Source organism: Salmo trutta, chromosome 14, assembly GCF_901001165.1.
Source record: "Salmo trutta chromosome 14, fSalTru1.1, whole genome shotgun sequence".
NCBI lineage: Eukaryota > Metazoa > Chordata > Actinopteri > Salmoniformes > Salmonidae > Salmo > Salmo trutta.
Genome location: NC_042970.1, coordinates 27,265,581 through 27,292,363, shown reverse-complemented (window position 1 = coordinate 27,292,363; position 26,783 = coordinate 27,265,581). Strand labels below are relative to the sequence as shown.

At 44.4% G+C, this 26,783-nt stretch overlaps 1 protein-coding gene across 4 annotated transcripts in view; it reads right to left on the bottom strand.

The window, feature by feature from the left end:
• LOC115207717 (ephrin type-B receptor 2) overlaps positions 1-26,783 on the bottom strand; it is a 159,583-nt gene that overhangs the window by 88,913 nt on the left and 43,887 nt on the right. For all 4 annotated transcript variants that reach the window (XM_029775124.1, XM_029775126.1, XM_029775125.1 and 1 more), the window contains exon 2: positions 5,491-5,570. In XM_029775124.1, the coding sequence (XP_029630984.1) occupies positions 5,491-5,570 (80 nt within the window). The remainder of the gene's footprint in view (positions 1-5,490; positions 5,571-26,783) is intronic.

Here is a 26,783-nt window from a genome sequence, read left to right as displayed (position 1 = left end):
ATACTTAAATATACTTTAACATGACCATTTAGGTAAGGAAATGGCTATATACAAAGTCATAACCAGGATCTGTCATAACCAGACTTTTTTTTATACTGAATTAACTCTTTAAATGACAAAACCTGCCTTTTAATGAAACTTGTTGTGAATTGACATGCATGGAATATAGGATCTTATATAAGACTTCCATATTTCATATTCCAGTCACTGAGTTCATTATAGCCTGACTATAGAGAATGTACAGATCTATAGATCCATAAAATGTCTAAGAAGTTGTAGATTTTATCTAGTCTAGTGCTAAATCCTCCATACATACAGTGCATTTGGAAAGTATTCAGACCAAATGACGTTTTCCAGATTTTGTTACATTACAGCCTTATTCTAAAATAGATTAAATATATTTTTTTTTATCATCAATCTACACACAATATCCCATAATGACAAAGAAAAAACAGAAATATCACATCTACATAAGTATTCAGACCCTTTACTCAGTACTTTTGCTGAAGCACCTTTGGCAGCAAATTACAGACTCGAGTCTTCTTGGGTATGACGCTTCAAGCTTGACACACCTGTATTTGGGGAGTTTCTCCCATTCTTCTCTGTAGACCCTCTCAAGCTCTGTCAGGTTGGATGGGGAGTGTCGCTGCACAGCTATTTTCAGGTCTCTCCAGAGATGTTAGATTGGGTTCAAGTCCGGGATTTGGCTATGCCACAAGCACATTCAGAGACTTGTCCCGAAGCCACTTCTGCGTTGTTTTGGCTGTGTGTTTAGGGTCGTTGTCCTGTTGGAAAATGAACCTTTACCCCAGTCTGAGGTCCTGAGTGCTATGGAGCAGGTTTTCATCAAGGATCTCTCTGTACTTTGCTCTGTTCATCTTTCCCTCGATCCTGACTAGTCTCCTAGTCCCTGCCACTGAAAAACATCCCCACAGCATGATGCTGCCACCATCACGCTTCACTGTAGGGATGGTGCCAGGTTTTCTCCAGACGTGACACTTGGCCAACGAGTTCAATCTTGGTTTCATCATACCAGAGAATCGTGTTTCTCATGGTCTGAGAGTCTTTAGGTGCCTTTTGAGAAACTGTCATGTGCCTTTTACTGAGGAGTGGCTTCCATCAGGCCACTCTACGATAAAGGCCTGATTGGTGGAGTGCTCCAGAGATGTTTATCCTTCTATAAGGTTCTCCCATCTCCACAGAGGAACTCTGGAGCTCTGTCAGAATGACCATTGGGTTCTTGGTCACCTCCCTGACCAAGGCCCTTCTCCCCTGATTGCTCAGTTTGCCCGGGTGGCCAGCTCTAGAGTCTTGGTGGTTCCAAACTTCTTCCATATAAGGATGATGGAGGCCACTGTGCTCTTGAGGACCTTCAATGCCCCAGATCTGTTCCTCGACACAATCTTGTCTCGGAGCTCTACGGACAATTCCTTTCGATCTCATGGCTTGGTTTTCGCTCTGACATGCACGGGCAAGTGTGGGACCTTATATAGACAGGTGTGTGCCTTTCCAAATCATGCCCAATCAATTGAATTTACCGCAGGTGGAGTCCAATCAACTTGTAGAAACATCTCAAGGATGATCAATGGAAACACGATCCACCTGATCTCAATTACAACTCTCATATCATAGCTGTTTTTATTTTTAATACATTTGCAAAAAAAACTAAAAAACTTTTCACTTTGTCATTATGGAGTATTGTGTGTAGATTGATGAGGGAAATCATTTATTTAATCGATTTTAGAATAAGACTGTCACGTAACAAAATGTGTAAAAAGTGAAGGGGTCTGAATATTTTCAGAAGGCACTGTATTAATGCCTTATTAATCTGATTCTGAATTCACTCACAAGTTGACATAAAATAAATGTTTATCATTGCTAAAGCAGAATATTAAATCAAAGTATTACACCTAGGGCTAGAATGTGCTGTGGCCAACAAACCTTTACCTCTACAATCCAGTTCTGTGTTATGGAGTCACATAGAACATTTCTTTACTGGTGCTGAGCCTACAGGCCACATCATTAGGCCTTAATATATGAAGACCTCAACATCCTCTCCACATAATGGGTGTTTTTAGTGCAACGTCTACATTAATTTGTAACTGCCTGCAAGGTCCGGAGGGCCGCACTGAAAATTGGTTATAATTCTTTGCTGTCAAAATTTCTATCGTTTTCTGAATTTTTGGTGCTCCCTGACTGTCTAGTGATAATTAGCGAGCTGGACAGTTACGAAACTGTATGAATATAGGTCCATTACAATTTCTACACAGTATTGATTTGGTTTTAGTCATTTTAAAGTTTACTTTTTTTATCTACTCAAACCTCCAGCGGGCCGGATTGGACCCCCTCGCGGGAAAGTGCCGTATGTTTCACACCCCTGGGCTAGAGGTTAGAGGTGATACCTTCACAGCAGCTCTGTGAAGGTCAGAAGGCCTGGTGTTCACAGTTCTCTCAACTCCCACTTAGGGGAAACACTGACCACTTAACCTCTCTGCTGCTCTGCTTTGTATCAAACAGCCTCTCCTCCCACTGCCCTGTCCTGTGCACAACAGACCTTCCCTATTCTGCCTGAGGCAAGTAATGTGTTATAGTTGACTAAATATTACATGGAATCTTAATCATAACATATTTCAGTTCTTGGAGCCTGACTGGAGGCAGTTTCAGCTGCTGCTTTAGTTTAACTGTTATTTTAGGTAATACAGGGCTGCAGCCGTCACTATAATGAGGGGTAAACTGACTGTGCAACAGATGGGAACACACCTGGAGAGCACTCATAAAAGTTGGTTTGTTCATGTTTCACTGGAATGTTAGTTTATGTAATGCTACCAACACCTGGAAAGTGAAGAACTATGTATTTGAAAAAATGTGAATACATTTATTTAATTCAATGTCCATTAATTCAATCTTGGGAGAAAAATGTAAACCATCTAAGTGAAATGGTACCAGTGATTTTGTATCCCTATTGTACAGTTGACTATGTAACACATTATGATATATTTCATGAAGCTCTACAGAGTAGTGAAAGGCCAAGTGCTGGTGTGGTGCAGCGCTGAATGTTACTGATCCGTCAGTTAAGCCCGTAAAGCCATGCATGTGTAAGACAATAGCTACTGTAAAGCATCTATGACTGGTATATTGAGCAAGTCCACTAATCACACCTGTTCCTGTTGTGCTGGTCCACTTGGGAAAGCGATGGCCACATGAGACTTCACAATGGATTGTGACCTCATCCAGTTCCATAATTTCCCCATAAAACCCCAACGTCTGAATCTGATAGGTCTTGTACCTGACCAATCAGGGCCTGAGAGGTACTTTGGCTCTCCAATCACAGTGAAATAAATAAGAGAATCTTCAACACGGACATCGCATAGTGTTTCATCTGAGGTAAAAAGCTTTTCATAATCTACCTGTAGAAGCGTGCCCCTTATAAGCTCGTCTGAAGCTGCAAGAGTAGACAATTCTAGACTTTGTGTCTAGCATAAAGGGATACAGGACACTAAAAGCTGACTGGGGCTTGTCTTTGATGTGAGAATTGAGACCCTAAAGCGTTGATGCTGATTAATAAATCTAAACAGGGCAGATTTTTAATCACTGGCCTTTTCAAATGTTTGATTTTCAAGTCTGAAGTTCTGACTTATTCATATAGATAATTAAATAGACTTTTATGATTGTTTCGCTAAACCTTACATTTTGTAAAGATGAAAGGGAGACGTGACGCAAACTACCTGTAAGATTCCCAGCCTCGTTAACAGGGAAATGGCGGCGCTGGTTCTGTTTAGATTGAATCCAGAGCTGGTAGAGGAATACACCAGTCCTCTTTGTTCTCTCATATTAATTGTAAGAACTAGCAGGGAAGAAACAGCATGCCCTCAGGTTGAGGGAGATGTTGAGCTCAATTATTGCAGAAGATCTTTGAAGTTGCAGCAGTTGACTGTTGAAGCCCTTATTTCTTCTTCCTCCTACTTTTTTCGTGCTTAAAGACACACGGCATGATACAGTATAATTCAAACCAGCCTGGATACCAACCACAGAAGCATAAATAATTGAATAAAATAGGGAGTGGTTTTCTGAAATGCACCAGCAAATAAGTCTACAACATATTTCTCTGTGTTTTGGACCCAGTCTGAGGAGTCTGGATCATGTGGTGAGGGAAGAAGTGTAGGAGGCTGAGGTTCTGGTTTCGGCTGGCCCGGAGAGGGCTAGGCTTGTGTGTGGCTAGATGAAACCAATGCCTTGGCACACCATGTGGAAATAGTGTGCATCAAACGCTGCTAGAGTCCATATTACACATAGCTTCATGCCTTGCATATGAACAGAAGTAATTAGCAATGCATTTATGATTGTACAATGTGACATTCATAAGGCTAGATTGTGTGGTGCAGTGGGGGCAGTTCAGGTCAAAGTGGAGAAAGTGGAGACCATTAACTCAAGGTTAACCTAACCAAGCATGTAGCCAGTTAATATTAAAGATCACCGCAATACTATTGGTCTCAATTGACCTCTACAGAACTTCTTTTTTTTTAAAGCACCAGTAGGCAAACTTTAACACCAACTCAAAACCTCCTCCCTGCAAAGAGAGAGAGGGAGATCATTTTTCAAAAAGCTTGAAGATGTTTTCTGAAAGAGCGCAAAAGCCCACTGTTAAATTTGGATTATAGTTTCTCTCATGATTTCTGCACAGCTTTACAATGTCTTTCTTACAAAGACTTGGCTCACTGTGGAGAGAGCTTTCTGAGATATTACTGGCCTTTGACCTTGAAGTGAGAAATGAAAACACTACCAGTATCACATCTGTCACAGCAGTCAGGGCAGATTTACTGATAAGCTTGAGTTTGACACCCAACAGTAGGGAGAAATAATCCTTACTTTTGGGTGTTAAAAGTACAATGCAGCCGTTTTTGTCTTAATTGTTACTCAGAAAGATTGTATATTAAGTCATTTACTATGATTGTTTTCAATTAAAGTGGTCAAAAGGAAACAAAAATAACTTCTTAAAAAAGAGCAATTTCTCAAGCAAGAATTTTGCTAAGATTGTCTAGGAGTGGTCTGAGTGGGGAGGGGAAACCTGAAAACTAGCTGTTATTGGCAGAGGTTTGGAACAATTTTTTATTGGTCTATTAACTAATTTATCACCTGGTGATGTCACTCCATCCCATCAAAACTCCATCCCACCAAAACAGGCTGAAATTTCAGGTGGTGGTTTCAAACAGTTCTTACACTAAAAAGGTATTATCATAATTTTTACAATTCCACAGTATTATTCCAACCTCATAGTGTGGAAATATATGTAAAACACATGGAAATCACACTTTTGACTGCAGTGGACCTTTAAAACCAAAGTGTATCTGTATGGACCTTAAATTAACTGAAAATGTAGTGTACTGTAGTATTGCTGCATCTGCATGCAAATTAATAAATCAGCAATCGAGTTAATTAAGTAACTCAAATGAAAATTCAATGACATCAAGTAGATGATGAGGTAACACTCACGCTGTTGTCACTGGAACCTGACACGGGATAGACTGTCCAGCCCAGCTCAGCTGTCGCTGTGGTAGAGTCCATTAGTGTTTCTGTGGAGGAGAGAGAGAGGGCAGTCAGACAACTACTTTCAAACAAATAATATACAGTAGCAGCAGTGCACATTTACAGCAGGTGAGCATAGGCGAAGATGGGAGTCCATTAATGAGTCCATCCATTCAAACCCTGATCAGATACTATTTCAATTCATTGCAATGAAAATATACACTGCTCCAAAAAATAAAGGGAACACTTAAACAACACAATGTAACTCCAAGTCAATCACACTTCTGTGAAATCAAACTGTCCACTTAGCAAGCAACACTGATTGACAATACATTTCACATGCTGTTGTGCAAATGGAATAGACAACAGGTGGAAATTATAGGCAATTAGCAAGACACCCCCAATAAAGGAGTGGTTCTGCAGGTGGTGACCATAGACCACTTCTCAGTTCCTATGCTTCCTGGCTGATGTTTTGGTCACTTTTGAATGCTGGCGGTGCTTTCACTCTAGTGGTAGCATGAGACGGAGTCTACAACCCACACAAGTGGCTCAGGTAGTGCAGCTCATCCAGGATGGCACATCAATGCGAGCTGTGGCAAGAAGGTTTGCTGTGTCTGTCAGCGTAGTGTCCAGAGCATGAAGGCGCTACCAGGAGACAGGCCAGTAAATCAGGAGACGTGGGAGGAGGCCGTAGGAGGGTAACAACCCAGCAGCAGGACCGCTACCTCTGCTTTTGTGCAAGGAGGAGCACTGCCAGAGCCCTGCCAGAGCCCTGCAAAATGACCTCCAGCAGGCCACAAATGTGCATGTGTCTGCTCAAACGGTCAGAAACAGACTCCATGAGGGTGGTATGAGGGCCCGACGTCCACAGGTGGGGGTTGTGCTTACAGCCCAACACCGTGCAGGACGTTTGGCATTTGCCAGAGAACACCAAGATTGGCAAATTCGCCACTGGCGCCCTGTGCTCTTCACAGATGAAAGCAGGTTCACACTGGGCACATGTGACAGACGTGACAGAGTCTGGAGACGCCGTGGAGAACGTTCTGCTGCCTGCAACATCCTCCAGCATGACCGGTTTGGCGGTGGGTCAGTCATGGTGTGGGGTGGCATTTCTTTGGGGGGCCGCACAGCCCTCCATGTGCTCGCCAGAGGTAGCCTGACTGCCATTAGGTACCGAGATGAGATCCTCAGACCCCTTGTGAGACCATATGCTGGTGCAGTTGGCCCTGGGTTCCTCCTAATGCAAGACAATGCTAGACCTCATGTGGCTGGAGTGTGTCAGCAGTTCCTGCAAGAGGAAGGCATTGATGCTATGGACTGGCCCGCCCGTTCCCCAAACCTGAATCCAATTGAGCACATCTGGGACATCATGTCTCGCTCCATCCACCAACGCCACGTTGCACCACAGACTGTCCAGGAGTTGGCGGATGCTTTAGTCCAGGTCTGGGAGGAGATCCCTCAGGAGACCATCCGCCACCTCATCAGGAGCATGCCCAGGCGTTGTAGGGAGGTCATACAGGCACGTGGAGGCCACACACACACCACTGAGCCTCATTTTGACTTGTTTTAAGGACATTACATCAAAGTTGGATCAGCCTGTAGTGGTTTTCCACTTTAATTTTGAGTTTGACTCCAAATCCAGACCTCCATGGGTTGATAAATTGGATTTCCATTTTTTGTGTGATTTTGTTGTCAGCACATTCAACTATGTAAAAAAAAAAGTATTTAATAAGATTATTTCATTCATTCAGATCTAGGATGTGTTATTTTAGTGTTTCCTTTATTTTTTTGAGCAGTATACTTCATTTTTCAGTGTCAAAAATACTCCTATTGTAGATAGTATATTTGCAGATATCTCCATTATCCCCTCTGTCAAAGTTGGCATTGCTTTTGTTTGAGACCCAGGCATATTTGGCTACATGCTGTAGTGGTAAACAGAGGGGCATAGTGTGACCATCCACATGGAAAAGAACAGATCACTGGGTTCAGTGGAACCTGGTCAACTCTACCACAGCCACCAAGCTACTACATGATAGGTCAACTTCCACTCAACAGGCACATGCTTCTTCAGTTCTACCCCCTGGCTTTGAGGGGCAAGCGCACTCTAAACGAGCTGGATTAGCTGGTGGAAAAAAACACCTCTGGTAATTAGGGTCAAAGAGGTATGTCTCCTGTTTGTCATGAGGTCCTCTGTGGCCAGCCAATGGAATTTCAGCGGCAGGCCAGGCAGGCTGTCCTTCAGAGCCTTCTCTCTGAGGGACACAGAGGGGAGAGGGAGGGGGGAAGTAGGAGGGTACTGCAGGCCTAATGAATTTCCCCTGCTTATTAGCCCTGCAGCACCAGTGTTGAGCTGGAGCAGATGGAGACAACATTCATCAGGTGTTAAGCATCAGCTGCAACTCCAAAAGGGCAAAGAAAGATGTATGAACTCCTCTCGACAAGCTAGCAACTAACCATAAGTTACTGTTGGTGATTGGTAGTCTAAAGCTATTTTTCAAAGATGTATTTGATATTCAGTAAAAACCAGAAGTATTTTAAAAATGCTTCTGTATGATGTCAGAGTTCCTTTTCGGAAATTGGATAAAAGGACTATCGGGCTAATGATCTGTGGCCTGATTCCACAGTGCAGTATGGCTAAACTCACACAAGAGAGAGAAAAGCACCCAATATAATTTAGAATGTTCCCGCATTTCATAACATGTGGATTTCCTCTTTATATTTCAGAGGAAACCAAAGCTTTTAATTAACAGGCTCCACATGCCGCAAATTTATTTTTAGGAACTTGCCGAATCTCAGAGCCTCACCAATATACACAAAGCATAATAGCACATTTCACATCCAATTCAGTTATCACAAAGCCCAAATCGTATAATTAGGCAGAGGAGGCTGCGTTTGTGCTGCCATTGATAACCTTGCGCGACTCCGCAGTCTACATGGGTGTTAGGCAGTGAAATGGTAATTATCCCCCGTAATGATAATGATAATTAGCTGGGGAGTAAAGTGAGAATGATGAACCCCTTAGTGGTGGTTTAGAGAACATGGAGGGAAGGAGTGAATTCCCCTGATATGTGAACACAGACGGCCCTCTTCTCTTCCCTCCACTCCCTCAGTCAGGCTCACACACACCTGCTTCCTTCCATCAGAGACCCACACGCTGGACAAGTAGGACCTTACCCAGAAAGACTGATCACCTTTCTCCCTCCTGCTGACTAGACTTCATAGCAGGCAGCCACACCAATTCATTACCTACTGCAGTACCGAGCGTACCTCACTGAATCACCACCAGCACTGTTCAACCCCGTCATCAGTCCTCAGGCTCCCAGCAGGCAGCACAGTGGAAGGGCATGGCCACTCAGTCAGACACACTGTCCATTAATCAGGGATATGAGGTGAGAGTGGCCAGTCAGAGTGGAGGGAGGCCTCTGGCCCAGAACAGGGAATGGTGTGGCAGCAATGGAGCCTGGAGAAGCCAGCAGACCAGGACTGACTGTTTACACTGAGGTCTGGATGTGACTACACATTCCAGCCTGGGCCTCTGGCTCAGCTGGGGGGTCAAAGGTTACCAGCTATATTTCAGAGTTATATGAGCACATGGAGGATGTGAGACCTTCAACTTTTCAATATGGCTGTCTTTTTTTACTACTAGACAGACTCAGCCTCAACACTGAAGGTGCATGAATATGCAATGAGACCTGGGAGTTTTAGAAATGCTTACAGGCCTAAGAGCGCTTCCTAGAACACTTCCTGAGAGTAAGCAAGGAGGGTTTTGTGCTGATCTGAAACCTCCCTGAGAGAGCTGTTTGAAGTTACAGAGGGGCCAGACGGGAGGGGCCAGCGGTGCTTCAACAACACTCAGTTTTCTCAGAGCTAGGAGTCGATGAAGCCTCAGCCTCTCAGCTTTCCACAGTATGCCATCACATTTTACATTAAGATTAGAAAGAGCAGCTGTTCACAAGCCCATAAACAAAATGAGCCCCAGAACACATACCCATATTAATTGACATGGATCAAGGCGCTTTTAGGCCTGGGATTATTGCGGTGGTAATTGGTTGGTCGACAGCCACATTCTAATTACAAAAAAGGGAGGAGTACCTGGTATAACTTCTATTTCTAAGAAGTGTAGGAGAAAGTTATTTGCAGAGCAGTGTGTTCCAAATGTATTACACGCCTCGTTAGCAGATGGGCAATACACAATGGTGGTGGACGAGCCAAGCTTCCTGCACACACAGTAAAGTGCTTTGAGACCAAGTGAGTAGGTTTTCAAGGTATGTGATTTGGGTACATTGCCAGCCATTTTAATCCAGGCACAGTGATTCCCCTCCAGGTCTACAGAACAGGGGATGCAACAGAGGACAGGAAAGAACAGGACAGGACAGGTGACCCGCCATAGAGCTCACACATGTGCTTGATTTGGGTGGGTACAGTGTGAGTATGCGTTGGCTTGAGGTGAGGAGGTCAGGCTTTGAGAGATGGATGGCCAATTAGTGTGTAGGGTTGAGCATGGCAGTCTGACTGATGGATGCCAGGGAGGGAGCTCTCCTTATCTCCTCCAGGGTGGACCATCTTATCTCCCAGTTCCCACTACCCTCCTCCAGGGTGGACCATCTCATCTCCCAGCTCCCACTGCCCTCCTCCAGGGTGGACCATCTCATCTCCCAGTTCCCACTTCCCTCCTCCAGGGTGGACCATCTCATCTCCCAGCTCCCACTGCCCTCCTCCAGGGTGGACCATCTCATCTCCCAGTTCCCACTTCCCTCCTCCAGGGTGGACCATCTCATCTCCCAGCTCCCACTGCCCTCCTCCAGGGTGGATCATCTCATCTCCCAGTTGCCACTGCCCTCCTCCAGGATGGATCATCTCATCTCCCAGCTCCCACTGCCCTCCTCCAAGGTGGACCATCTCATCTCCCAGTTGCCACTGCCCTCCTCCAGGATGGATCATCTCATCTCCCATCTCCCACTACCCTCCTCCAGGGTGGACCATCTCATCTCCCAGCTCCCACTGCCCTCCTCCAGGGTGGACCATCTCATCTCCCAGCTCCCACTGCCCTCCACCAGGCAGGAAACAGGCAACAAGTGCAGACTTCCAAACAGATGCAGATCCCTGTCTCTACAACACTTATACACAAACACACAGGGGTACACACACACACTACTCACTGTCACAAATTCACTGACTATACTTTAAAAAAATTACAAAGTTACAAAAAAGAAGCTATTCCTGTACTTTCATGTCATAAAGCATGAATATTCAGCAAGTGTTCTGTCAAAATAGTGCAGAACAACAGCGCGGAACAGCCATGTAGAATACTGTTATAGTTCTAGCCAGCTTCAATATGGGCAAAACCCGGCTTGTATCAAATGATGTCTATAGTTTACTGAGGGTATTTCTGAAGAAGCGATTGACCTCTAAAACACAGCATGCAGCGGCTTGCAGGAGTGATGTTCTTTTATCCTCCTCACCAGGAGAACTGTACTATAGCCTAGCCTCTATGGAGCAAATCATTCAACATTGACTTCTACATCAAAGCCGCCACTTATACTTTCTTTCCCACCACGGTAGAAATAGCAGGTTACAGCACCACAGTGCTTTTCTCACCAAATCTGTGGTGTGTAAAACTCAATGAACTTCCATGTCATTAAACACCTGGAATCATAGGCTATATTTAATGGTAAATGTTGATTATAGATGGCGGTACAGCTATATCTTAACATGAACAATATGTCTATAAGCTAATACCATAGACCACAGAGAGCAGTCTTCTTGTGGACAGAGCTAAGAAATGTGCCTACATTTATGGCCACTGGCATTGGAAAAACTGTCGGTGCTGAGGTAAGACTGATGCCCATAATGATGGACGCAGACTGCTACTGTATGGCATTTTGGACAGAATAACAAGTAGAGTGCTCGGTTTCATTTGAGCCCAAGCCGTCTCAGAAATCTTTCAACACAAGGAGGGTCCATTAGGTGGGGCTCCCACCACCACATTACAACATGTCCTTGTGTGGTAAATTAATCAGTAATCCTGCATTTACAATGAAACAGGCTTTGTGGATGAGGTGGCATCAGCCCAAACCCTGACTTTTTTCAAAGAGTCAAACTGGGCTTGGCATGCCGCCCTGGGTATCCGGTGCACTTTAACATGTGTCTTTGGAGAGACATCACTCTATCAGGGAGATTTATGGGTAACTTGGGGTTATTGTTGGGTCTTGCAAGGCCCGGTTCTGGGGTTCTGATGATGATGTAGGGGCTCGAGGAGTGATGAGGTGGGAATGAGTGGGACATGGCTGAGGCTGGGGATCTGGGCCTGCTCTGAGGGAGAGAGACGAAGTTGGGCAGTTGATTTTGGCAGAAGATGGTGCCCTGTGAAATATGCACCCACACACAGTACGTGGAGCACTCTGACTGCTGACAGAATGATACAGCATAGCATTCCCCTGGGCTTCAGGCAGGATGTTCTACAGTAATCCTTACAGAGCTCACTGTGTTATCATTCAATATAATAACCTGTCAGCCTGGAAAAGGAGCAATGACCAAAAACTAAAAAGATAATCAAGCAAAAAATATATCCTAGGTCAAGTTCTCTATGCACTCCTTTGAATGACTCATCCAAACACTCTCCAGTCTTAACCCTTTTCTAAAAAAGCCAATTTAATCACAAGATTATCTAATCAAAAATACTTGATTATTTCCGTAAGTAAATGTGTCAAACTACCGGATGACAAAAATAGTAGCTACTCCTGACCCTTTTTCAGTATGTCCATTATACCACATACCTTTAAAGGCCAATCACAGACAAAAACGTGATTTCCTGTGTTTTATATATATTTCCACACTATGAGGTTGGAATAATACTGTGAAATTGTGAAAATTATGATAATGATAATGACAACTCCAGGCGGTAAATTAGTTGCTAGATCAATGAGAAACAGAGTTACAAACCTCTCTGCCAATAACAGCTAGTTTTCAGTCCCCCCCCCACTCCCAGACAGTCCTAGTAATTGCTCTTTGCTAAGAAGCTATTTTTGTTTCTTTTTGACCACTTTAATTGAAAACAGTCACAGAAAGAGACTTAATTGTTACCCAGAAATGATTTAATATTGAGATAAAAATGGCTGCAAACTTTGTAAACAAACGTGTTAACAAAGTTTGTAAACACACCAGCAGTGATATGCTTAGCTCCCATGTTAAAGGATTTTTCCAACTATTCCAAAATAATATACTAAATCATTTTCCAAAACCTGTCTTATATCATCATGGATTACAACACCCCTGTGTGCTAGCTTGCCAATCTTTTCAACATTTAGTATTCTTTCCATGCATCCAGAGCGTGTGCTATTGCTATTAGCAGTAACTGTAGGCACATCATTAGCACACAGTTTCACTGCACATTACAATGTAGTTAGTTCTGAAAGACACCATATTTCACAACGGTTTGAGTGCTCCACTGTGAATTGAGAACCATCAACCTCAACAGTAAATGGGGAGGAAGAATGGTCACCACCTGATCAATCTAGAAAACCAGGGCTACGGCAGAGCTGTCTCCCCTTCCACTCCAAGTTTGTACTATAAGATTATGAGCACGCCTCAGAGACTAAGGAAAACCGATCTCTGTTTCAACATTTCAGATCCAAAGCCCTGGAGCTGGGGCTGTGGCTGGGGCTGGAGCTGTGGCTGGAGCTGGGGCTGTGGCTGGAGCTGGAGCTGGGGCTGGAGCTGGGGCTGGGGCTGTGGCTGGAGCTGGGGCTGTGGCTGGGGCTGGGGCTGGGGCTGGAGCTGTGGCTGGGGCTGGAACTGTGGCTGGAGCTGTGGCTGGGGCTGGAGCTGTGGCTGGAGCTGGGGCTGGGGCTGTGGCTGGAGCTGGAACTGTGGCTGGAGCTGGGGCTGGGGCTGGAGCTGGGGCTGGAGCTGGGGCTGGGGCTGGAACTGTGGCTGGAGCTGGGGCTGGGGCTGGGGCTGGAGCTGGAGCTGGAGCTGGAGCTGGGGCTGGGGCTGGAGCTGGGGCTGGAGCTGGGGCTGGGGCTGGGGCTGGGGCTGGAGCTGTGGCTGGAGCTGTGGCTGGGGCTGTGGCTGGGGCTGGAGCTGGGGGCTGTGTCTTTAAAGCCTGGTGGATAGAGAGAAGGAAGTCCAGATGGACCATTTCTCTGGCTGTCAGAGAGTAACCGCTGTACTACAACACACTGCCATGTCCCACAGCTCTCTGCCTGACCTGAAATATGCATGAGATGGAAATGTGTGAGACTAAGCTTCTGAATTTCCACTTTCCTCCTATCGGGTTGAATATGTATTTAAATCTAGGCCATGCAGGATGTGAATCACTGTCCTGGACATTAAGGGTTAAATGTGATTAATTTATGATACTCTGATGTTTGTCTCTAGGCACAAGTCCGTTATTTATTGATTGGCTAAAGCGATTGAAGCAGGTAATCTTAAAAACAAATGTATACAGCATGCTGTGTATGCTTGACACCTACAGTAGTTTCCTAGATTACACATTGATATACAAAATGGTGTATCACTTCTAGGTTAAGTGCTACATGAACTGTAAATGGGGATTCTGACTTTATGTTGTTTAATGATATATGTGACTCACCCGGACATGTGAATTATTCATGGTATGTAAAATAAGTCATTGCCTCTCACGCAAAGACAGGCTTGCTTCATTGTGGCCATTTATCAATCGACTTGGGGAAAAATTAAGTGGAAAATAAGGACATATGAAAATAACATTGAAATTAAAATTACAGTGATTTTACACACCATTAAGCCTTGCCTCCAAAGTCAATACTTTTTGAATCCCAGAACTGCCAGGTTCTCCAATTTCCTGTGCCTTACCTGGCATGTGCTTAAAATAGGCACAGGGGAAATAAAAACCCATCATTACGTGTAGCTTGTATCAACAACAAATACCATAACCAGTGTCTGGGAGTAGTGAACAACATGTTATTCAACTAGTAATGTAACTACATTTTGCAGTATCTTGGTGGTAGTCAACTAAATTAAAATCTTGATAGTGTTTCCAGTAGTTAAGTACTTTTTTGCTATGCAGCAGAACAGCACACCACTTAATTTACGAAAATAAAATATAGGTGAATGTCCGTTATTTTTTGGCATCAAACCTGCCAATTCTCACTTGAAACCATTTTTTTGTGATCAATAGGGTAAATGACACATTCTGTTAACGTCTGACCCCAGAGTGATCTGTTCTTGCTATTAACATCTGACCCCAGAGTGATCTGTTCTTCCTATTAACATCTGACCCCAGAGTGATCTCTTCTTGCTATTAACATCTGACCCCAGAGTGATCTGTTCTTGCTATTAACATCTGACCCCAGAGTGATCTGTTCTTCCTATTAACATCTGACCCCAGAGTGATCTCTTCTTGCTATTAACATCTGACCCCAGAGTGATCTCTTCTTGCTATTAACATCTGATCCCAGAGTGATGTGTTCTTGCTATTAACATCTGACCCCAGAGTGATCTGTTCTTGCTATTAACATCTGACCCCAGAGTGATCTGTTCTTGCTATTAACATCTGACCCCAGAGTGATCTGTTCTTGCTATTAACCTGTTATGGCTAGGGGGCAGTATTTTCACGGCCGGATAAAAAACGTACCCGATTTAATCTGATTATTACTCCTGCCCAGAAACTAGAATATGCATATAATTATTAGCTGTGGATAGAAAACACTCCAAAGTTTCTAAAACTGTTTGAATGGTGTCTGTGAGTATAACAGAACTCATTTGGCAGGCCAAAACATGAGAAGATTCTGTACAGGAAATACCCTGTCTGACCATTTCTTGCCCTTCTTGATTATCTCTATCCATTACAGAGGATCTCTGCTGTTACGTGACACTTCCTAGGGCTCCCATGGGATCTCAGAAGGCGGCAAAAAGCTGAATCGTGGCTTTGCAGGCTCTGGCTGAAAAACATTAGCGCGTTTGGATAGTGGCCAGTAACAGTACTATGAGACTCAGGCTCGTGCACGAGGGGATAGCATGCTTTTATTTTCTCTCTCTTTGTACGTTTACACGCTTTGCCGGTCGGAATATTATCGCTTTTTTACGAGAAAAGTGGCATAAAAATTGATTTTAAACAGCGGTTGACATGCTTCGAAGTACGGTAATGGAATATTTAGAAATCTTTTGTCACGAAATGCACCATGCTCGTGACCCTTATTTACACTTCGGATAGTGTCTTGAACGCACGAACAAAACGCCGCTATTTGGATATAACAATGGAGTATTTTGAACCAAACCAACATTTGTTATTGAAGTAGAAGTCCTGGGAGTGCATTCTGACGAAGAACACCAAAGGTAATCAAACTTTTCTAATAGTAAATCGGAGTTTGGTCAGGGCTAAACTTGGTCGGTGTCTAAATGGCTAGCCGTGATGGCTGGGCTATCTACTGAGAATATTGCAAAATGTGCTTTCACCGAAAAGCTATTTTAAAATCGGACATATCGAGTGCATAGAGGAGTTCTGTATCTATAATTCTTAAAATAATTGTTATGTTTTTTGTGAACGTTTATCGTGAGTAATTTAGTAAATTCACCGGATGTTTGCGGGGGGTATGCTAGTTCTGAACGTCACATGCTAATGTAAAAAAGCTGGTTTTTGATATAAATATGAACTTGATTGAACAAAACATGCATGCATTGTATAACATAATGTCCTAGGGTTGTCATCTGATGAAGATCATCAAAGGTTAGTGCTGCATTTAGCTGTGGTTTTGTTTTTTGTGACATTATATGCTAGCTTGAAAAATGGGTGTCTGATTATTTCTGGCTGGGTACTCTGCTGACAATTTAATGTTTTGCTTTCGCTGTAAAGCCTTTTTGAAATCGGACAGTGTGGTTAGATTAACGAGAGTCTTGTCTTTAAAATGCTGTAAAATAGTCATATGTTTGAAAAATTGAAGTTTTCGGATTTTAGATGAGTTTGTATTTCGCGCCACGCCCATCATTGGATATTGGAGCAGGTGTTCCGCTAGCGGAACGTCTAGATGTATATTAATATCTGACCCCAGAGTGACCTGTCTTGCAATTTGTAGTCCATGACATTTCCGATTCAGATCATTTAGACTATCACAAAGTCATTTGGATGTAGTGAACTTCTTTTTCAAAGTAACTTTAAGAACGTTTTTCTTAAGGGTAGCTTTAGTGTAGCTTAACTTCTTCCAGTGTGAAGTAATTGCTAGCTTGGTAAACTATATTTTCAGAGTAGCTTCCCCAACACTGTAATGTGTAGCTTCCCTACTGTAACGTGTGTTTAAAAGATTTACGAAAGGGTGGGGCGGGAATACAGGCATTGGCCCTGTATCCTACTAAGAGGCTTCAAAAGATCAAAAGACTTGACACAAGAGTGGGAGTTAGATTATCATGGCCAGCATATTGAGTTCACATACTGTTTACTCTCACTGTTTGAGACATTGGCAACAAACCAAAACATTGGTATCCGGATCCATAAAAAGAACACATATCAGGGAACAGAGATTAATAAGAAACTTTGCATCCTGCTGTTTGAAACCCCTAGGCGTGTTTGTGCCTGCCTGTGGTAGGGATTGGCAACAGCTGTCCTTGTCTTTTGTATGGCAAGGAGCCTCCAGAAAAATGTCAAAGCTAAATATCACAGGGGATGATTACCGAGATCTGGGGACTCAAATAACCTCAATTCATTTTCCATAACCATCCCACCAAGTATAACTAATACAATCTGGTAGCACAACTATTACAAGATAAAGGATACAAGAATATCTCACCACTCTGTCCTTAAATCTCCTCTCAGTAATATGAATCACAAGAATTGCAGATGCCCTAGATTGCCATGTTAAACCTTCAGCCCTTTCTGTGTAGTTTCAGTGCTGAGGAATTTGAGCAGTGACATTTGATGTGTGAGCATCACAGGGTCAAACTAGGGAAGTTAATCCATTGCCAGTCAATGCAGTCTGTCTGCCAGGAAAGCCATCAGCTCTAGACCTCTGTCTGCATGATATCTCCATCCCCACCTTCCCTGCTGCATAATCAATAGCATGGTCTAGCTAGCCTATATATTTACTCACCCCGGTGTGGCGTAATCTTCAATAGAAGAATGTTAATGGAGACTTTAATCAAACATGAGCATGAAAAGGGGACGAGACTGATATGAAATAGTAAATATTTGGGGAGGCCTGTATGAATCACCTGACAGACAAATGGCTAGAGACGGATAATGACAATACATCCTCCTATAAAGAGAGGGGGATTACAGAGTGTCTGTGGGGGTGTGTCTAATGGATTTATGTGTGTATGTATGTGTGTGTGTGTGTGCATACTTGATTGTGTGCCTGTGTGTGTTTGAGTGCACGCCTTTGTAAGAGCATGGCTGGTGTAGTGACTGAATGATGAGGCCATGCTTAGCAGCAGACAACAGACTCCAGCAGCTCCAGGTGGACAGCCCTTCCCTCCTCCCTCCCTCCCTGCATGCCTCCTAACACTCAGGCTTGTTACGGCTCTCTGAGACGCTCCATATCCAGCCCACCTCCCTTAAGTTCCCTGAACCGAGGAGGAGATGAGTGTACCTCCTCACGGCCGTGACCGTTTTACCAGGACCCCCTGGACTTGGGGACCACACGTATCAGGGAACAGAGGAATGGCAGACCTGCTTCAGATTCCTGGCCTATGAGCTAGTCGTCCTCTTGTCTGTGGAAGAGTTATGACCGGTCACGCCCCCCAGGGTTCTTTCTATAAAGCTCAGGCTCTGAGACAGGCTCCACAGTGGGTCTAGTCCTGCACTGCTGGGACCATTACTCCTGTCTGAGGAGCCTAGCGTAAAGACACAGCCAGGACATGCCTCTACACTAACCCAAATATCACTCCACACACTGGCACCCCAAATCCCTGCCATCAACATGCTCTCCATCACTGAATGCATAGCACAATGGAAAGTGTGTACCATTAAAGAATTTTAAGGCCCTCCTAACACTAAACTAACATTAACTACAGCTATCCGAGACATTGGACACCTGTGGGCCTGAGATGGAGAGCTAATGGGTTCATGGTGGCCAGCTCTGAATGGTTATAAACAGGGTTAAGTTGAGCTGCCTGGGACAGCACAGCAGCACTCCCTTCAGCTGGACCCGGCTATGTTTACAAGACACAATACTCACCAGACACATTTTTCCACTTAAAGTGTCTGTACTCTCTCACATTACTGAGTGCTGAGAACTCCAATACACCTACACACCAACTGGGCCAGTGCTGTACCACAGCAGAAAAACAGAGTCATCCCAGACCAGAAAAAACACAACTTCTCAATAATTCTGCACTCTAGCTCCTCCATACAACCAGGAAAAAGAGGCATTTTCCTTGAAATCCTCAGTATCAAATAAAATTGTATTTTTCACACGCGCCGAATACAACAGGTACAACAGACCTTACCGTGAAATGCTAACTTATGGGCCCTTAATTTTGTAAAAAAGTAAGTAAGAAAAATGTGCTAAATAAACGAAATGAAAAATAGTAAAACACTAACAATAACAAGGCTGTGTAGAAGTGTTACCGGTACCGAGTTAATGTGCAGGGGTACGGGTTAGTCAAGGTAATTAAGGTAATATGTTCTGTAGGTAGGGGTAAAGTGACTATGCATAGATTGTGTGTGTGTGTGTGTGTGTGTGTTGGAGTGTCAGTGAAGTGTCAATGAGAATAGGCTCCCGAGTGGCACAGCGGTCTACTAGAGGTGCCACTACAGACCCTGGTTCGATCCTGGGCTGTATCACAACCGGCTGTGATCGGGAGTCCCATAGGACAGCGCACAAATGTGCCAGTGTCGCACGGTTAATAGGGTTTGGCTGGGGTAGTCCGTCATTGTAAAATAAGAAATTGTTCTTAACTGACTTGCCTAGATAAATAAAGGTTAAATAAAAAGAGAGTGCAAGAGTGTCAGTGCAATGTTTTTTTATATGAAGTCGGATGCCAAGTAGCTGCCAGACCAATCCGTGATGCAAGCAGTCAGGATGCCAAATCATTTCAGCCTCCTGAGAGGGAATAGGTGTTGTCGTGCCCTCTTCACGACTGTTTTGGTGTGTTTGGACCATGATAGGTCCTTAGTGATGTGGAAACCAAGGAACTTGAAGCTCCCGACCCACTCCACTACAGCTCCGCCGATATGAATGGAGGCGTGCTTGGACCCCTTTTCCTGTAGTCCACGATCAGCTCCTTTGTCTTGCTCACATTGAGGGAGAGGTTGTTGTCCTGGCACCACACTGCCAGATCTCTGACCTCCTCCCTATAGGCGGTCTCATCAGTGATCAGGCCTACCACCATCGTGTTGTCGGAAAACTGAATGACGGTGTTGGTGTCATGTGTGGCCATGCAGTCATGGGTGAACAGGGAGGACAGGAGGGGACTAAGCACACACACTTGAAGGGCCCCCGTGTTGAAGGTCAAACTTTCCATCTTCTCCACTACTGTCCCGTCGATGTGGATAGGAGGGTGCTCCCTCTGCTGTTTCCTGAAGTCCACGATCATCTCCTTTGTTTTGTTGACGTTGAGTGTGTAATTATTTTCCTGACACCACATTCCAAGGGCCCTCACCTCCTCCCTGTAGGCCGTCTCGTCATTGTTGGTAATCAAGCGTATCACTGTAGTGTGATCTGCAAACTTGATGACTGAGTTGGAGGAGTGCATGGCCACACAGTCATGGGTGAACAGGGAGTACAGGAGAGGGCTGAGAACACACCCTTGTGGGGCCCAGTGTTGAGGATCAGCGGGGTGGAGATGTTGTTTCCTACCCTCACCCTGATGGGGCAGCCAGTCAGAATGTCCAGAAAGTCCACCCAGTTGCACAGGGCGGGGTCGAGACCCAGGGTCTCGAGCTTAATGACGAGTTTGGAGGGTACTATGGTGTTAAATGCTGAGCTGTAGCCGATGAACAGCATTCTTACATAGGTATTCCTCTTGTCCAGATGGGTTAGGGCAGTGTGCAGTGTGATTGCGATTGCGTCGTCTGCGGACCTATTGGGGCGGTAAGCAAATTGGAGTGGGTCTAGGGTGTCAGGTAGGGTGGAGGTGATATGATCCTTGACTAGTCTCTCAAAGCACTTCATGGTGACGGAAGTGAGTGCTACGGGGCGATAGTCGTTTAGCTCAGTTACCTTAGCTTTCTTGGGAACAGGAACAATGGTGGCCCTCTTGAAGCATGTGGGAACAGCAGACTGGGATAGGGATTGATTGAATTTGTCCGTAAACACACCAGCCAGCTGGTCTTGCGCATGCTCTGAGGACGCGGCTAGGAATGCCGTCTGGGCCGGCAGCCTTGCAAGGGTTAACACGTTTAAATGTTTTACTCACGTTGGCTGCAGTGAAGGAGAGTCCGCAGGTTTTGGTAGCGGCCCGTGTCGGTGGCACTGTATTGTCCTCAAAGCGAGCAAAAAAGTTGTTTAGTCTGTCTGGGAGCAAGACATCGGGGTCCGCGACGAGGCTGGCTTTCTTTTTGTAGTCCGTGATTGACTGTAGACTCTGCCACATACCTCTCCTGTCTGAGCTGTTGAATTGCGATTCTACTTTGTCTCTATACTGACACTTAGCTTGTTTGATTGCCTTGCGGAGGGAATAGCTACACTGTTTGTATTTGGTCATGTTTCCGGTCGCCTTGCCCTGATTAAAAGCAGTGGTTCGCGCTTTCAGTTTTGCGCGAATGAAGGTCAGCGTGGCGGATGTGTTGTGACCTACCCTCACCACCTGAAGTCCAGGATCCAGTTGCAGAGGGAGGTGTTCAGTCCCAGGGTCCTTAGCTTAGTGATGAGCTTGGAGGGCACTATGGTGTTGAACGCTAAGCTGTAGTCAATGAATAGCATTCTCACGTAGGTGTTCCTTTTGTTCAGGTGGGAAAGGGCAGTGTGGAGTGCAATAGAGATTGCGTCATCTGTGGATCTGTTGGGGTGGCATGCAAATTAGAGTGGGTCCAGGGTTTCTGAGATGATGGTGTTGATGTGAGCCATGACCAGCCTTGCAAAGCATTTCATGGCTACAGTTGTGAGTGCTACAGGGCGGTAGTCATTTAGGCAGGATGTGGTTGTAGTATTTGGTTGCATGCATGATTTTTGTCTGTGACTCTATGTGTGTGTCTATAAAGCTCTTAAAATTGGGAAGGCAAAGCTATGGCTCTGGGAAATAACAGTATATGCCTGTATGTCCTTGTCCATTGTAACAATCAGAGGAGAGCATTCAACCCCCACAAACCACACTAAGACTCAGGGTTAACTCTGAGGGCAGACCAGATCAAACGTAGAGTGAGGTTCCTGTAGACAAACAGGCTGTTAGCCTGTTGACCAACCCTTCTGTCACCTAAAATCAGCCTTGGAACACGGCGGTGGAGGCCAGACACCGCCGTTGATCTCACAATGTAGATAAAGGTTTATTGTAAAACCTGTGAGGTAAACAAACAGAGCCTGGTTTGTCCAAGGTCCAGAGTAGCTCTGTGTTTTTTTGTGTTGTTTCTGTTTGGAATGTGATGTGCAGAATGTGAGATGTGCAGAGCCCTGTCGTCTGTTTGCTTTCAGTCATTACAGTCACTTAAGATGATAGAGCAGTTTGCTCTACTTATCTCCCAAACAGCTAAAACACATAAGTGTTTTTAGTGTCCGTCATGCCTTGAGTTTATCATTGTGTTTACCACCTGACTAAAAGACTGATTGGTTTAGACCAGGGGTATTCAACTCTTACCCTACGAGGCCCGGAGCCTGCTGGTTTTCTGTTCTACCTGATAATTAATTGCACCCACCTGGTGTCCCATGTCTAAAATCAGTCCCTGATTAGAGAGGAACAATGAAAAAATGCTGTGGAACTGGCATTGAGGTCCAGAGTTGAGTTTGAGGTGTTTAGACTGTGTAAGCAGAACAGAGCGCAGGCCAATGTTCATAGACCCTCTCACTTCGTAGAGGCTTTACTATGGAGGGTAAAGGCAGGGATGCATTTCACACAAAAACCTGACTCTGATAGGTGAGCTCAAAAGAGATGTCTGCTAGTCCAGACTGCTGTCTGAAAGCAATGACATCAGGAAGTATTGGCCAGTAGACAGAGTTAATCTGTTTGATCAATCTGTCCAGGCCTCTTGATGGAGGACGATTTTGTAAGTCATCATACATGAGGCCACAGAAGACCTGTCAAAGTCCCAGAATCAGTCAATCTTTAGTTTCTATGGTTACTGGCGCGAAAGGTGCCAAAGTCGACATCAACAGAAAAGGATTGTTCATTCTCACTGTTGTAATAACTTTCTTTGTTGTGTGGGGATTTAAAGAAGATGATCTCACAAAAGGAAAAAACCTGCTGAGCCACATTTTTATTGGTTTATATGTCTCGGCTTCAAGGTATTCAGAGCACTGTAACGCTGGCAGAGAGTCTGAATTGCTATCCAAACTTCACCATCTGGAAAACATTGTAGTCAATGGCAACAATGTAATCCATGGTTGTTCCACCTGGTTTAGCTTTGGCACAGATGAGAACTCTAAAATCATATCTCATTTTAGAGATGTAAACAAGCAATCCCCTTTCTGTCTTAATTCTAACCCTCAAGCAAAGACAATTGATTGACCCTCGTCTGAACAGGATGTTTCTCTTGTACTCACCATCTATAAAAACCCGTCCCACACAGACTTAGTTTGTCTTTTAACCTGTTTGGGGTAGGGGGCAGTATTGAGAATTTTGGAAAAAATATGTTCCCATTTTTAACTGCCTCCTACACCAACTCAGAAGCTAGAATATGCATATTATTGTTCAGGTTTGGATAGAAAACACTCTGAATTTTCTAAAACTGTTTGAATGGTGTCTGTGAGTATAACAGAACTCCTATGGCAGGCAAAAACCTGACAAGGTTTCAAGCAGGAAGTACCCTGTCTGACAAGGAGTCGTGCGTCTTGCATCTTTTTATTGAAAAGTAAGGATCTTAGCTGTAACGTGACAATTCCCAGGGCTCCAATAGGCTCTCAGAGCCCGCGAAATAACTGAAGGTTTACGAGGGAGCCTCAGGTTGAAACAGATTATCGCCTTTTGTAAGTGGATGCTCCGAGGACCTTTGAATGATGCGCGTGCATGAGTCGCTTCTGAGGAGAAATTTTATTCGGCTGTTTAGGCTCAATGCATACTCCCGGTCGGAATATTATCACTAATCTACGAGTTGAATGGCATAAAAATTGGTTTTAAACAGCGGTTGACATGCTTCGAAGTACGGTAATGGAATAGTTAGACATTTTTGACACGCCAATGCGCCATGCGCGGGACCGCGAAGAAGCATTCTAGAACTCACGAACAAAACGTCGCTGTTTGGATATAACGATGGATTATTTGGGACCAAACCAACATTTGTTATTGAAGTAGAAGTCCTGGCAGTGTATTCTGATGAAGAACAAGCAAGGTAAGAACATTTTTCTTATAGGAAATGTGATTTTGGTGGATGCTGACCTGGGTGGGTATCTAAATAGCTAGCCCTGTAATGCCGGGCTATGTACTTAGATTATTGCAAAATGTGCTTCATCCGAAAAGCTATTTTAAAATCGGACATATCGAGTGCATAGAGGAGTAATGTATCTATAATTCTTAAAATAATTATGCTTTTTGTGAACGTTTATCGTGAGTAATTTAGCAAACTGTTAGTAAATTCAACGGAAGTTTGCCGGGGGTTATGCGTTTTCTGAACGTCACATGCTAATGCAAAAAGCTGTTTTTTGATATAAATATGAACTTGATTGAACAGACATGCATGTATTGTATAACACAATGTCCTAGGTGTGTCATCTGATGAAGATCATCAAAGGTTAGTGCTGCATTTAGCTGTGGTTTGGGTTTTTGTGACATTATATGCTAGCTTGAAAAATGGCTGTCTGATTTTTTCTGGCTGGGCACTCTGCTGACATAATCTAATGTTTTGCTTTCGTTGTAAAGCCTTTTTGAAATCGGACAGTGGGGTTAGATTAACGAGATTCTTGTCTTTAAATAGCTGTAAAATAGTCATATGTTTGAGAAATTGAAGTAATAGTATTTCTAACGATTCAAAAATCGCGCCACTGGAATTTCAGTAGCTGTTACGTAGGTGGGACGAAATCGTCCCACATACCCGAGAGAGGTTAAAAAAGGCTATCCACAACAACTAGAGGAATAGGTATGTCTTAGGATGGAAGCACATAGTGGGCCTTTCAGAGAGAGGATTTCTGCAAAGCACATCTCTAGTCATTGTTCCTATGAAGGGAAGGGAAGCCTTGACAAAAGCTGACAATACTGCACAAGTACAACATTGTTATGTTTGTAAGGCACGCAGAAGCCTTCTTCCACAGCCATTTCAAAGGTGAAGAGTTTCTTAAAAGCCATCAATGCCAACGTTCAATGAGAGAGATAGAGAGGGAGCTCTGTGAATGTGTGTGTGTGTGTGTGTGTGTGTGTGTGTGTGTGTGTGTGTGTGTGTGTATTAATTGCTGCTCTATCGGGTGTTCTGTCATTTCACTCTGACAACCTTTCTTACAAAGGGCACACAGAATTCTGATAGAGGGGCACCAACAGGTGCCAAATGAAGGCACAGGACATGTTTTTGTTCACTGTGAACAAACTAAACCACAAACACACACACACAATCACAAAGAAAGCTAATGTCCTATAACATAGACAGAAGCTGGTCATATTATTAAAATGAGTGTGATAAAACAACAATCTGCTTCTTTGATAGAATACATCTCATTAATCATGTGCAGGTACTTTATCCATCAGCTGGTGAGAGAGAGTGACAGAGAGAGACAGAGAGAAAGGGGAGGGAGTGGAGACTGGAAGAAAAGGGGAGATGAGAGAAGACCAACATGGGAAAGAAAAGAAGAAAGCGAGCGGGACATACAGAGGAGCCGATTCACAGGCTTACTGGGCAATGCCCTGTGAAAAGACTGAGAGAAAAACGTATCAATTGGCATGCAAATCAGGCCTGTATGTGGATGAAGGGGGGAGGGACTATCTGGGCTTCAGAGGCAGTGATTTGCCGGCATTCACCTCCCATCAATATCAGGGCCGATTAATGAGGAACTAGGGGGAGAGGGGGGAGAGGGGGGAGGGCAGCGGCCAGGTGTCGGAGCAGCCACAGAATGGGAATAAAGAGGGCGCAGGCAGTGATCCGCGAGGAATTCCAGCAGAGCGGCAAGCAGGCCAGGGGGGTCGGAGGGGGCTGCTGGAACACAGCGGAGGGAGGGCTGGATGCATAAAGCCTTGAATGTTTGAGACACAGGCTTAAAGGATCAAATCATGTTTAGACCAGGGAGAGTGTCCTCCCGGAAGAGGTTCTCTCTAAAGATGACAAAGGCTCATATTCTAATAAGTGTTTGTGGTTGTGAGGACATGTGGCAAATGTTGTGTTTGTACAGGTTGTGTGAAAGTGTGTCTGAGGCAGTATGCATGCATGCATGCGTGTTAGTGTGTATGTGCAAGAGTGTGTGTGTGGGGGGGGTTGTGTACAGTTTGTCCTGTGAGTGGCTGAGCGTGTCTAAGAGTGGAGAGGACCGGGATGGGGGACTTCCCCCTTGTGCCCCTCACGTTCCGTGACTAGCCTGGTCATGTGACCAGCGGTTCTCACAGGGTCACTGGGCCATCAGAAACTGGAGGGCACGTATTACGGCTGCATGCCTATGTCATTGTTTGTGTGCCAGGTGCCTCTCTGCTGAACACAGGCAAATCAATCCTGAAACATCAGCATCAAATGATAAGAACAGACTGTCCTGGATGGGACAGAGGGACTATTGTGTGGGCTTGACACTGGCAACAACTGAATGACTCAACCACTATGGAGTCTATATACTACATTTATCCCACTGTTCTCTCAAAATATGCCTACCAGAAAACAGCTCGCAATTTGTTTCTGAATCAGTGTTAGTGTGTGGTGGAAGCTGTAAATCCAACACTGAATAAAAGCACTATATGTAAAATGTGAAACGGGAGTGTAGAACTACAAAGCACTAATTTGATATCCTCTGTTACAAGCATCTTTGGTCTGTCGCCCAGGCTGCTGCATTCCTTCCGTGACAGAGCGCACATGGACTCAATACTAGATGGGATCTCATATGCCAAGCCAGAGATGAAGAAACCTCTGAGAGGTGTAGGCTACTATGTAGGGTAACATATGTTTTAAAACTACCGGGTTATAATTCAGAGCAGTACTAATAGAAAGTTATTCTGGTAGAACTTTACATTATAACCTGCTTATTATCTAAAACTCCTTTCACACCAACAATCAAGGCCATAAAAATCTAAAGACA